At 37.2% G+C, this 14,501-nt stretch overlaps 1 protein-coding gene across 1 annotated transcript in view; it reads right to left on the bottom strand.

Annotated features, from left to right (window-relative positions):
- Positions 1 to 14,501, bottom strand: part of PDSS2 (decaprenyl diphosphate synthase subunit 2) — a 114,450-nt gene that overhangs the window by 8,108 nt on the left and 91,841 nt on the right. Inside the window, exons 5-7 of the mRNA XM_085217562.1 lie at positions 9,356 to 9,526; positions 7,557 to 7,688; positions 4,213 to 4,248 (exon numbers count right to left, since the gene is read on the bottom strand). Coding sequence (XP_085073688.1) covers positions 4,213 to 4,248; positions 7,557 to 7,688; positions 9,356 to 9,526 — 339 coding nt within the window. The remainder of the gene's footprint in view (positions 1 to 4,212; positions 4,249 to 7,556; positions 7,689 to 9,355; positions 9,527 to 14,501) is intronic.

The raw sequence follows: 14,501 nt of genomic DNA, 5'->3' as shown, positions 1-14,501 counted from the left end.
ACTCATCATATCAAATAATTTGGATGTTAACAAAAGATATATTTATTTCAGGGACAAAATTGAACGCCAACGAGCAATAAGGGCCAACTTCTCCATAAGGGCTAGGAGCCATGTCAGATGATCTCCCAGCAGGGCATGAGACCAGTCCCTACAGGGTCCCATGAGGTGAGAATCATCCATTTTGAGATTTGGTTAATTCCAAAAGTGCAATAAGCTGCTTCTCCTGAGAGGTTTTGTCTGTTTATGTAATATTGCTAACATATCAAGATTAAGTATACTCACTAACAACTGTTGTTCTAATATACAGAACAAAAGAAACTAATGGCAATGGCTGCAAACGAGAGATTTCAACAGAAAACTACCAGAGGTCATTACCATCTACAAATACCAATTCTGTTTTTAGCTCTCTGCTGCATTTCAGGAGCAGGACAGTAGCCAGTCTACTGCCTGTAGTCCCATGACACCTCTCATGATGATACTCTGGCGTTTAATTAACCAGAGCTGAGGGAGCACTGTCATTTATGTTGTGAGATGGCAAAACTGCTCCACAGACAGCACAACAGTAGCACAAGTGCGCTGACCATGGCAGTCAGGAGTGAGCTGGTCAAGCAGAGTCATACGCCCTTGCTGGTGCAGCTGGATGGCATTGTGTTATTGTTACTGCCACCACGAAACCTCATTGTTTCCAGATCTGACCTTTCCCATTTTTCTTCTTTAGTTCTTTCCTTCCATATGTGAAGCCAAGACATTAGTGCCACGCAGCGTATGAATGGATCTACCACTTCCTGCCTCATATTACTGCCAATCCAGTATAAAATCAGCTCTGTTAAAATCTTGTGATGGTTCTATACACAAACCATCAAAGTATATCACAGCACTGCTGACGTACCATATTTCCTGTGCCAGTTTGGATGAAAGGACTCCACAAGAAAGCAAGTGAGCAGGCCTACATTAAAAAAATATTGTTTTGCCATATCTTCTTTCACTTGATCTAATTTATCTTTTACGAATGCTACATTAAGAAAAATAAATCCTTTCCATGGTATGCTATCTGGATGCAAAATATAGGATGTCGCTTTAGTCTCGTAATTCTTCGAGAGCCTTGGTCAGTGAACAAGAATTATTCACTCCTGCTACTTTTTGTACTTTTTTTTTTTACTCTCACTTAAGAAGACTGTATAATGCCTAGCACCATTAAGTCTTGATTTCAGTGGAAGATTTTTAACCAAAATTATAAATAAGTGATTCACTGAGGATCTCAATTTGTTTTTGTAGAAATACAGCTTATCTGTGGCAAATAATTTGTAAAATGGACAAAGAAGCCTGAGATTTTTGTTGAAATTCAGCGTACTAATGAGGATGACAGGAAATCACATTTAAATGACACACAAGCTTTGTTTCTGCCATATATCGGTACTTTTACTGTTGTTATCTGAGAAACACCACTGAAATAGAACTTCAACTACTTTTTCATCTCTGTAAGAGACTCTCAAACAACATAATGATGGATCAATAATTTGTCTGGATGTGGTATGATAGTACAGCAAAATTCAGAGTGAAACATTCAGATAATAATAGAAAATAAGAGTCTTTCTGATATCAAAGTCCTTCTGATAAGAAGATTGATATGCTGGGAGAAAAAAGTACTAATAATTTTGCAGAACAGTGACCTTATTGACATGATAGTCTCGGGGCTAATTAAATTAATGAAAAGTATTTCACTTCTGTTTTTATCTCAGAGCCCTAACTAAATTTACTAGCACCATCAAGACTTTTTTGTCAGTGGAAAAGCTCAGAAAGATCATTTTAATATAACATGCATCAAATGAACAGTTAAAAAGTTCATAAGCAGCCTTTTAGTAGTAGTCACGTTGAATGGATAGATCTCAATTTCTCATCATTTCCTTAATTCATTATTTTAATTGAAATCTGCAGTGAATAAGGTGAAATATTCTTAAGAAGACAAAACAGCAAAAAGTCTTTATGCACATATTGTTATGAATTTAAATAAATGAACAGCATTTTTATTTTGTGCAAACGGCATGCTGAAGTTCATAGCAAAAATGAAGTTGTGCATCTAGTTTTGGTGACCTTAGCTTTTTCAAAATGAAAGAGGTGTTTCAGAGACTCAAAGAGAAGCAAGGCTCCAGATTTGATTAGAAATGTTGAAGTAACTCTAGCAACTGAATAGAGATGAGAGGAGACACTGTTGCTGTGAAAAAAAGACAGCAAATGTGCAAAATACTGACTCTGGTGGTTCAGAAATAAAGACATCACAGCAAAGAACTAAAAAGAAATACAAATTTGTGTGGCACAATATGTACTCTAATTGGTTGTGTGCATGTACTGGTCAAACTACTACACTGAGGTGAGCTACAGGTTACTGAGCTTACTGAGCATGGATGTAACTAATGGCCACTTTTATTTTAAATGAAGAAACACAAAAGAGAGGGACGTGACACCAATTCTGAAACTGATGTTCGCAAAAAACAAAGTTGATTATTGTTTGAGTGTGCAAAAACAATGGAGAATTTTTCACTAATAAACTACTACTAGTTCTTCATTATTGAACTCATAATATTCATGAGTATGTAAGAGATGATCAGCCAGAGCACTGAAATCATGTTTCCCAGCTGAAGTCGACTGCATGAAATAAATAAAAAACCCAAGAAGGCTCTTCCTTCCCTTCCCTTCCCTTCCCTTCCCTTCCCTTCCCTTCCCTTCCCTTCCCTTCCCTTCCCTTCCCTTCCCTTCCCTTCCCTTCCCTTCCCTTCCCTTCCCTTCCTTCCCTTCCCTTCCCTTCCCTTCCCTTCCCTTCCCTTCCCTTCCCTTCCCTTCCCTTCCCTTCCCATGTCCAAGTTGCACAGTCACACTAAGTTTTCCAACTTCATACGAAGGATTCAAAATATGAAATCATGCAAGTAGAAATGTAGAATATAACAACAAATACATAATTCAGTAAAGCAATTTTAGAAGCCTTCAGAAGCCTTCTTCCCACCTTCCACTTTTTTTGTTTTAAACTATGGAAATGACACTGGGCATGTCATAACTGTAACTCTTATAAGAAGGAAATCCATTCTATAGTTAGAAAAGCAAGTAGCGTCGTCTGAACATTCAAGTGTTTCACATATTTGAGGAAAAGAATTTAGTACTCTCAGCAGTGATTTAGAAAGTGACAGTTGTATCAGTCTTTTTCTATTGTTAAAAACAAATCAAAACACCAAATCAAAATGAAGATGACTTTAAATAACAAGTTAAAGTTGAGATCCTTTTCATGCTTAAACAAGAAAAAAAATAGTAGTTCAAACTTTCTTAATATGGAATAATTACATTAGAAGTCTGACCTGTATGTATACATGTTAACTTACCATATTAGCAGCAAACTTTCATAGCTGTAATGTTCTTTAAACTCTACTCCAAGAGGTGATTCTCAATTGTGTGCGAGCAGTAACTTAACTATTATTTCCCAGTGATGCTGGAAGAAGCTAACTGGACCCTCATGATGACCTTAAGACTCAGAACAACTCAGCTTTGTGCTCAGTGAGTAACTTGGGGACAAACCTCATCTTCTACCTCCACCACAGTTAAGCTGTTCTCCAGTACTGAAGCAGGGGAGCCTTCTATGCCATCTCCCGCACTTCTCTAAGAGCATCACAATGCTCCAGCTACTTTCAGCTGATAAGCCAGTTAATTCACATCTGCTTTTACTATAGAGCAGCTGCATAGCAAATGCTGTGGTGACTTAGCTCAAAACTGTAACAGGAACTGAAAGAAAGACAAATTGTTATAAAACACCTGTATGTAGGTGTGTGTATTTTTCTAAAGGAAGCAGAGTATTAAGGTGAGATTAAGAAAAGAATAACAGCATATTCTATCAATAAGTAGAGATCACTGATGGCAGCTAACCTGCAAACAACTGCAGAAAAGGAGACAGCAAAAGCTGGCAAAAAGCTGATTTCAGAACTAAGTTTGGAGAATTAAATGGAATAAATAATGGCAAAAATGATTATTAAATGGCTGTGTTTGATACAGGACAGATAACTATTAGTGACTTTTCAAATCAAGTAATAGTACAAGCCATTCTCTCTCTTTCTCTCTCCACATATACATGCATAAAGTGGCTTAAGTAAGGAAGTTTCAACTGTCAAGAATAACTGTGAAAATATCACATATAATATTAAAAAAAAGCAGGTTTAAATGTAATTTACTGACCTTCTTGTAGTCCATCAAATTTCCTTTTCCTTGTGCCTTAAAGAGAAGGAGAGATTTTATATTACTACTATACCTACTATTACCTACTATAGACTAGAGCAGCAAGAGTATAAGATGCAATTAGAAGACCTACTACTTTAAACAGAATTGACTTTCTTTAGGAATCTGACGCAGAAAAAATACAACTGAAGGTATTACCAGCTTATCCAACATAGTTCTGTTTCATAGAATCAGGCTTTTTAGACTTAGTAATACCAGAAGAGGCGTGTTCGGCATGCCCTCTCCTAAACATAAGACGTTACAAGCAGCAGGAGTATTTTCTCATTCTCTGCTCCTCTCAAACAGTCAAGGCAACAGCAGTTACACTTTTCCAAGCAGCAGCCTTAGCTAATGTTTCCTAAGCTTTCTTTTTACAATAGCACATTTGCCCTTTTCTTCCTTTTATCCTCACAGTCGTTTGCTCTTTGACTTTTACTGACCCTGATTTCAGACACAGAGACTTTCTTCTTTTACATAAGATTTCTGCATCTGGTTTAGCTTCCTCACAGGTATAAAGACTGACTTGCAAAAGGTATGCCTTCTTGCCAAATTGGGGTAACTTTCCAGGTCTCACTGCTTGGCTGTGCCAAGGCTTTTGGGAGTGCTAAGATTCTGGACCTCAAAGAAAAGGATCTGTGTACCAGCATGCTAAAGATATGAACAAGCAACTCAGCTCAGCATTCCTTTTGAATACCACGTGCCAGCAGTGAGGGACAATAATATTAGGACATTCTTCATCAATAATCAGGTGGTGTAAAATCAGCTCACCTTGCCAGGAAGAAAGATCCCCCATGAAATGACTCAAAATGCATCAGATAAGCAGACCACGAGCAGACAGTTTATGACAATGCTTTTGAAGCAGGTTTTCAGGACTAGTGGTTTTGAAGATTGACTTTTCTTTCTCAGATGAGATGACCCTCTTATGTATGTTCTTAAAACCTACCCTTCACAATACTTAACAAAGCATCCGATAAATCATCTACAAAGCATTTCAGAAATGCTTTTCTTCTACTTGTGATTCTTCAGAGAAGGCTAAGAAAGACATGGTAAAAAGTACAAGGATTACTTTGGCCTAAGTGAGATTGTTTCTAACTTATTCTCTTATTGAATTAAAAATATTGTGGGCTAAGATGAGTTCTAGACCTATTTGTAAGGAATATTTTTTTAAATTTTAAGAATACAAGGCTTTCCAAAATCTCAGCAGGACTGCATTTAGCAGCTATTTCAACACTTTTGTCTAGAGGTCAGAATTCAAGCATTCGTCTACAATGGTGTTTTCTGGAAACCATTCAGGGCTGGATTTAAGTTTATTGAAAAAAAGAAAAAAAAAACACCCAAAAAATAAACACATTTCAGGGCTCTACTCCCCAGCCCATATTGCTTTTCAAATAAGACAGGTGACCATTCATTGGCCATTTTACTTTTAAATATAAAAATTTGGAGGAGTTTGGTGGTAAAATCAGTGAGAATAGGTCTCTGGTCTTTGTGGATGATCATTCATTCATGTACATATCTATGTATGCATGCATACACACACACACATATATATATACATCTACAACTTTTTTTCTCTCTTATGACACGGCTTCCCTCTGTATGCATCCCAATTTTCTTTTAAGGCAGTTTCTGAACTTCCAAATCTGAAGCTGATCTTCTCAAAATACATACATTCACAGTGTTGATGCAGCCTTCCACATGTGGTGATCTGGTGTGTTTTGCTCTTTCCAAATAAAGAAACAAGAGGGTTTTTAAATGGTCTCCAGCTCAGCAGCAAGAAGGTGCATATGGCTGTCTCTATTCTAAAGCTACTGTAGGAACCGTGCCTGTTTCTGGACTTGTGACAAGAGAACTCCTGTGAAACAACAACAAAAAGTCCTGGGCTCCACAGCATTTCAGGCATCCTTGAATAAGACACAAATGACAGGCAGTAAGTCCTGGCCACATACTTTGTAGTTAGCTAAAATAATAGAAAGTACAATACTTCTATGTAGAGCATGTCACTTTTTTCCCCTTCTGCAAAAACTGCTTCATTGTTTCTATCATGCCCATTTTTGGTATAAGAATTAGCAAGGAAACAGACGGCACTCCTGGAATCCTGCAACCTCCTCTAGATTCTGCAGATGGGAAATGGTTTCAAAGCCTTTATAAAGTGCACTGTGTAATACCATTATTCTCCAACTGCAATCATCTAAATCCATTTACATGCAACTCACATCTGAGCCTTGTGTTGAGACTGCAGAACTTGAAAATTTCTCATCATATATTATGAACTATCATCCTCTAATTTCAAATTGACATAAAGCTTGTCTAGGTTCAAGATTCTCACACACACACACACACTCACACTACCACTGCAACCTGGCCACCATAAATGGAGAATTAGGCAGAAGCTCAAACTTTACATCCTGTGATGCTGAGTTCTGCTTTCAAACCAAGAAGGAAAGAAGCCATCAACAAGCATCTTAAAAGAGTATGTTTGCAGGGAGCTAGCTTATTATTAAAGGCAGCAGACTTTCTCCTGAAGAATTGGTGTAACAACATCAGGAATTTCCGAACAGTACACATCAGTTTAGACAGGCAAAACATGTCTGTCTGATACAGGAACACAACAGAATGCTTAATTCTGGTCATATTTTTTGTGTCTTCCCTCTTTCTCCTCCCTGCTCTCCTGTATAGTTATCTATTTGTATTTCAACACACAGGAAGTATTTATAGGCCTGAACGCCACAGTTCTACGTGGTAATGTAAAACAGATATATGCTACACAGCCATCTGACTTTTATATCCTTCCTTATGTGTTACAGGAAAGATAACTGAATGAAGAGAACTGGGCATGAGGACATCAACCAGCTAGACCTCAGAAATACTTTGTAGTGGTCAGGAAGCCATTTCTCCCACATCTTTTCCCTCTGGTGAAAATCACAGATCCCAGAGAAAAGTTAGCCAAAGAAAACGTGTATTTTACTTACCTTTTGACCACTCTGGTGACTTTACACTGCCACTGAAAGTAGGTTTAAGCTAAGATATGGGACTTTGCACAAATAGTAAAGGACATATGCTCCATGGAAGTGAATCTGCTTGTTACACTGACACACAGAAGTCTTAAAGAGCTCATTTGTCAGCTCCTCTGATTTCACCCTCTTGAAATAATGAGAGAGGTTTTAGCTATTGGAGAGTAGAGGTAATAAACTTTGCATTATCTCATTTGATGTCAGTTTCTGAGTTTCTCTGTAGGTTGAAAGCAGAGATGGGAAGAGAGATGCAAATGACAGAAGTAGGCAGTTCTAAACAATGTTTTAATTTACCTCTCTGATCTGTTTAATCCATGCATCCCTTCCAAGGAATTCCTGATGAAGGACTGCAGGAGCACAATTCAAACTGAAGGCCGTGGCATCACTAGAATTTTCTTTAACAAATGGCTGAAGGTCTGAATGTAGCTGAAAGAGAAGAACACTTTTTTTCAACTTTCAGAAGCAGACTATACCTTCACATCTACCAATTCAAAGCCCATATCCCAATTCTGTAGCTACTTGCCATTTTCTGCTTTGACACTTGCATTCTGGTTGCACTTCAAGACTGCAGGAGGGAAAGGAAGAAGGAGAAGCACTGCAGTGGCAGAAAATTGTGATAAAGACAAGTACATAGAGTATCTCCAAATAAGTAGGTAAATTGCAGAGCTGGGCAAGTGATGGGACAGTCAGGTAAGGAATTGTTGAATGGAAAGAAGTGGAAAAAAACACAAAAGAAAGAACGATTTAGTCTGTTGGGAAGATCAGTTTTTCATCTGTTAAGGGCAATGCATTCATCTATTCCAGTAACTGAAAAAATTGATGTGGTACGACCTGTTTTCTGACAAAGGAAATATTATGCAGCTAATAGCCTTCTATGAAAATCATGTAATCCTTTATACACAACCATATTAGTCAGTAGAGAAAGAATTAATATTAAAGCATACACTAAATATATTAAAGCTATAGTCTGAACTAGATGTAGTTTACTCTCAGAGCAATACCTAGTAATAGCACATAGCAATATTTGTATGTCAATGAAGTCCTGCTTTTGAAAACCACTTCCTTTTCCTGGAGGAACTAGAAACCACATAAACCAACAGAGTAGAAGCGGATGGGAGGTCTGTTTGCCTGTCTCAAGCAACGTCTTCATTTACAAGTACTGCAATACAGATGGAGTGGTTATGTGAGGCAAAACAAGAGTGCTGAAGATCTGAATTTTCGTACCGTACTTTGTTTTGTACTAGCTGTGGACTAAAAGACTTCCAATGATTGAAGAAAATATTTCCATCCAGTTTTCAGTGAAGAAAATGCAGCTTACATACACTGGAATACGTTAACTCAAACATAAGTTGACTAAGTGGATGCACTCCTGACTTGAACTGAAATTACCGGAGATACGCCTCTGTGTAAGGCCAGTGAGCTCCCACAGAGGATGAGTAGAAATCCTAAACTTGCACAGACATTCTGCAGTGACTGTTTCACTCTAGCATGAGGGAGGGTCAGACTTTCTCTGGGAAATCTCACTGCTGCAGAAGTTTATGCTGCTACTGTCCTTATCTGGTTACCTCCCCCGCTATGCATCATTTACTCCCTTTGGAAGTTAACTCTACAGCAGATTAGCCAGAAGGGAACACATTTAGGTACTTCAGCCTCTGCAGCTCCTGTCTCAGTCTCATGTGCTCCTGCAGGAAGCTGAACTCACTGGCACAAACATCTGCATGGAAGCAGCTTGGCGCCCAACACCTACTTTCCTCTGCAATTCCTGCTGCTGGGACTGTGGCTTCGAGAAGAACACACGAGCACAGAAAGTAAAGTTTTAAGCTGCTACAGACAGACAAACTAGAGGGACTTTTAACAGAGCCTCAAATGAAATAAACCACAAAGCCAGAAAGCGTGATTTTGCCAGCTCATAAGCACTGTTCATATCAGCAGTTTCTGCAAACGTTATACCAGGCAGTGGTCAAGCCTCTCAGTACCATTAACCTGCTGACAAAGGTCTGTGGCATAGTGGTGTTACAGAACAGAGCTCAAGACCAACAAATCTTGCAAGTTTTTCCAATTTTAAAATCACAGACTGAAAGAAAAAGGTGTACCTTATGACTCATGGACATGTGCTTTCCATACCGAAATGCCATGTCCTGAATCTCAGCGCTATGCTTTGCTAGTTCCATTGCAGCCTGGCAGCTCTTTGCCAGCAAGGCACTATGTGACAGGAAAACCTGTTCCTTCCACGTAGATATTCCGATGTCATCTGTAAGACAGTTCTGCAAATGAAAGAAAGGTGAAAATGAAAACACTAAAACTGCAACTGTGTCAGCTCATGGAAGTTAGCATTGTGGCAGGAGAAAATGCAACATGTGGTAAGTAACAAAACTCTGGATGCCAAGGTGCTAAAAATAAGTTCTGGGATAGGTAGAGAAAAATACCAGAATAAATATGCCTGAAACTTCAACAAACAACATTTTCACTTTCTGCTCAAAAAGAACAACAAACAAAATATGTGGAGTTGTCAACAGATTCCACACAGATCCTTTCCTAAACGACTTTGTTATTACCCTGAACATTAACAGTCAGTTATACTCCCTCTGCGGTACTGGGGAGAAAAAAGAAAGCAGAAAGCAAACTATGTCTGTATTTCAGCTAGTAACTAAGAACCAGCAATCCCAAACAAACAGGATGCTATCTCAAAAGTCACTATCATTTCTTCTTTGCAATTAAGAAAAAAAAAAACAAAAAACAAACAAACAAAAAAAACCAAACCACTCCACAACACTGGAGAAAGTATTAGAAAAGCATATAGAACTGCAATAGAAAGATGAAGAAGAGTGATGAAGGAGTCATACGTCTTCCTCCCCAGGAAAGACTGAAAGCATTTCAAAATAAATAAATAAAGCCATGTTTTAGAAAAGGTATTAACTTTCCCAGAGGACTGACAGAGATTGCAGTGATGTCTCTAGTGAACTTTATCACCTTGACTCTGAGGTCAAAGTTGTTTAACATTTCCCCAAATCCTCTATATCTAAAACATTAATTTGAATTACTTTCAACAAAATGGAAATGTATTTTAGTTAACATGAATCCCATCTTCTCTTCCCCAAGCATAAATTCATTTGTGTTGGTATTTCACTATTTTACTAATAAGTTTCCAAAGCTAGATGCGACATGCCAACTTTCTCACACATACACATCGCTGTTACACCTGTAAGTTTTCTCCAAATAGAAAAATAAATAAATAAATAAATACAAAAGACCAGATTGTTTTGTTATGAAAACATAAAATAAGTAAAGAGAAACTCCAGAAAAAAAAAAAAAATCAGGCACATACGTGTTAAAAAGTTGGCAATTTCTCAGTTCAGACAAACCTATAGCATACGCTAAACCAAAACATTCTTCAAAACAGTAACACAAAAATCTCCAACATAACAAACGTTTTCCTTCAAAGTGATGTCAATTAAGTTATTTAGCAATAAGCACGTAGTAATTCTGCATGACCCTATAGTTTTCTCACAAGGTATTATCTGTCATGAAATTGGTAACAAATGAAATAGAATCCATTCATTCAGCACTAATTTTTCTCCCTTATGGATATCACCCAGAAGTGCTGCGTTACAAGGGAGAGGATAATTTTAGACTAATGGAAAAATAGGAGAATTCTGCAATGCCAAATAACACAGTGCTGTATCAAAATTCCATTGCTTTCAGACATATGATTAACTTATACAAGGAATGTGAAGATCACATAAACCACATGTTTGCTATTATGTATTTGATAACTTATGAAGTCAAACCTGAATTATCCTCGTGTTTCATTTTACTGTTGTAATTTTGTTTTAATATCTTGACTCAGCCGAGAGCATGTGCAAATTCCCATCACTGGCAAAATGTCAAAATGAGCATTTAATTCAAGTAGTTTCCTATGTATCAAGTTATAGGTCCCACCCTCCACCCTCCCAATCAGATATAGATCCATTTATTTTAAATTCAAAATCAGAAGCTCTTGGAAGACGCAACACAGTCTTTTGCTTAACAACCAATCTGCTCAGAGAAAGAACAGGATTTACTAAAATTTGCTGGATGATACTGGAAACTTGCAATGATTTTTATAATTATTTGTTTTAAATCCAACCAAGACAAAAATATTCTTAAGGTATCTTTAAACAGCTTATGAAGTTAAAATATCTTTCAGAACATCCACAAGCTGAACATTTTAGGTTGCCTGAGCCCTTGAACAGTAGGAGAAATGCACTTTATTGAATAATGCAGGAACTGAAGTAGCTTAAACAGTCCTTCCAACTTGATACACATGAGGAAATTGATTCTACAATGTTTGGAAGTGATTACACAAGAAGCTCCAGTCCACTAGATGAGAACAATGTAAAGCTTCATACGTCTAAAATGGACATATAACTTCCAAAAAATGATGAGAATCAGTCATTAGAAAATGTAGTATTGAAGTCTTAAGTATTGTGAATCCCTGGGTTACAGAAGCAAGGTCTAAAAATGAATTATGTTCATATGGATGTGACTTAGCATATAAGTTTGCAACCCAAAATATAGCTAATTTTAGTCACACACACCACATACTTCTAAAGCTTCTGCTTGTTAAGAGAATAGAGGCAAACGTAACCATTCTTCAGCAAAATTTTCCTACAAACAAAATGGCATTTTTTCCCAAAGATAAATTTCATGCTACACAATTGTCTGCCAATGACACTGTAGTCCTTCAAAGCTACCTATGCTAAGAGCTAAGCATGACTATACAACATCAAGGAAGAAATGAAACTAGTTCTGGTTTCAAGAAGTTGTGAAATCTGAAGTAATGGTGATGTTTATTATCTTTCTAGCTATAGTGGACAGTGCTCAGACATCCGATGCCTACAGAGTGACCTCATTACAAAGTTATGCCCTCAAGAAATGGGTCCAGATCCCCATCAACTCTCATGCTGTTTGTGCAGCAGAGGCTGGGTGAAGACAGTTGAATCTCTCGCCATCCCTGAAAAAAGCAGTCAATTCCAGGTCCAGATACACTTTGAGGAGTGCTGGCATGGGAGTACAATGAAAATATCTGAAATACCTTTGTCGATCACCTCTTCTACTCCAGATACGCTCAAGAAAAATGGTCCTCAAGGGTCTAACAGCAAGTTTGCTTTTCTTGCGAACATGTTTTGACAATTCACACAATTTAAAAACTTCAAAAATCAGTGTTTTAAAAACTAATTTTTCAAAGCAGTAACTGGAAGAGGGAAATTAAGAACAGCTGAGGATGCTCCCACTTTTATTAACGTCAAGGTCAGTTACTGTCTTGTGAGAAAGAAATTGGATAGTTGAGAGATTTTTTCTGGTAAACTATTTCTGTAATTTAAATTAAGACTGAAACAATCCTCCCAGGCAACAGGAAAGGTAGAACTGTCAGAAAATGAACTCGCATGACAAAATATGCAGTCATAGAGGGGCAGGTCTTCACAGTTACAGTAACAAGTATCCCCAGTGCAAAAGCGGTTTGATTTGTGACACCAGAAAAAATGGTAATACGAGTTCGGCTGAAAACATATTCAGAGAAACATGAATGAAAATTGCTTCTTAGAAGTGCACGAAATCATATGCAAAAACAGGAAAGAGTAGAAGTCAGATATAGATCACATAGAGGGAAGCTTTATTTTAATCAATACGATGGCAGCTCTTTCTTAGCCATCTGGTGTCTCACAAAATGATCAAGATGCCTGAACCACTTTTATACCGAGCTTTACAGCTCGATTCTCAACGGGCAAATAACCCACATAAACACAGAGAAATATTCTGAAATAGTTCTACCATTTAAAAGTTTTACATTAGATAGTTGAAGAATGTCTATTTTACATAAGTAAAATCCAATAGTTATGAATCTCTCTAACAACAGCAAGACCTTGCAGAACATCTTGAATATGGTTCATACAAGCTTTAAACAGATGTATTCCTGCTTGCTGGACATGACAAGACATCTTTTATTGTCTGTTAATATATGTCTTCTGTATTTTTGGAGAGAGTCTGCAAATGGGTCAATAGAGCATGCCACTGACTACCTGACACTTCTTACTGTGACACAGTGTAAAAAAAAAAAAAAAAAAAAAGCTGAAAAATTATAGTAAATTAATCTCTCTTCACATCTGCTACTTTTAAATCTCTCTGGAAAAGCTAATGTATGTAAAGAACAAAAGGAATAAACAAGTAGCATTGGCCTTCTTTCCAGCTATGCTTTCCCCCACTCCGACACATTCACCTATTCTTTTCACATATGCTTTTTACTCAGATTCCATATTTTATCATTCCCTTTCGTCTTGCAAAAGAAACATATTAAAAAAAAAAAAAAAAAAAAAAGTAAGAGCTCCGACTGCTGCCCTACTAAAAGGTGGTTAGCATGACTCATAATTCATTTGATTTACCTTCTGTGGTAAAATTTATAAGCAAATCCATTACTTGCAACATATACCTATAGCATTCCAGTTGATGAACACATGCAGAATCCCAAAACACAACTCCTCAAAGAAGGACTGGTGATCAAACATGAATGAAGAATGGGTATAGCTCACTGCATATAGCCTATGCTTTGCAGGAAAATAAGTTTCTGTTCCATATTAGTCTATGCCTGTTAACACTATCTTATGCATTAATTCACTATCTGGTACAGTGAGTACTTGCTACAAAGAGATTTATTTTTCATAATTGTTTTACAAACTAATTCTACATACTAATTCAAACAATTCAATTGAAAATTTCAAAAATACTTAACAGCCATATCAAAGAATATCTTTGAAAAAGTAATATCTTATGTAACAGTCTCATTCTGATACTAAAAATGAAGTTTGGTAACACACATCTAGCATCAGCTGGATAATTTGAAGGTGAGAAAAAAAAAGAACACTACAGTTTCCCATGGAAATCCATAATACTTTAAAAAACAGTCTGCCAAGTAACATACAAGATCCAACACACTCAAATACTTGTTAAATGATCTAGGATATTAAGACAGAAGATTTCTGAAAGTGCAAAAGTATTCTGTGAACTAGCAAACATTTCAGAAGCCTTCAGTCTTCTAAAAGTAGGAATTAGAGATCCAGCAACAAGTTTTGTTCTGTTAAAAACAGACACCGTGATCATGAAGGAGGGGCCATGTTAGGCAAATATAATCATTGCACTCACTAATGGCATACACTTTTACTTCCAAATTAGAACTAGATGTAGGAGAGGCAGATGGGAAGCAGG

Source organism: Meleagris gallopavo, chromosome 2 (genome assembly GCF_905368555.1).
Source record: "Meleagris gallopavo chromosome 2, MGAL_WU_HG_1.1, whole genome shotgun sequence".
Classification (NCBI taxonomy): Eukaryota; Metazoa; Chordata; class Aves; order Galliformes; family Phasianidae; genus Meleagris; species Meleagris gallopavo.
Note: the sequence above shows the minus strand (reverse complement) of the source record. Positions and strands in the feature narration are given on the sequence as shown.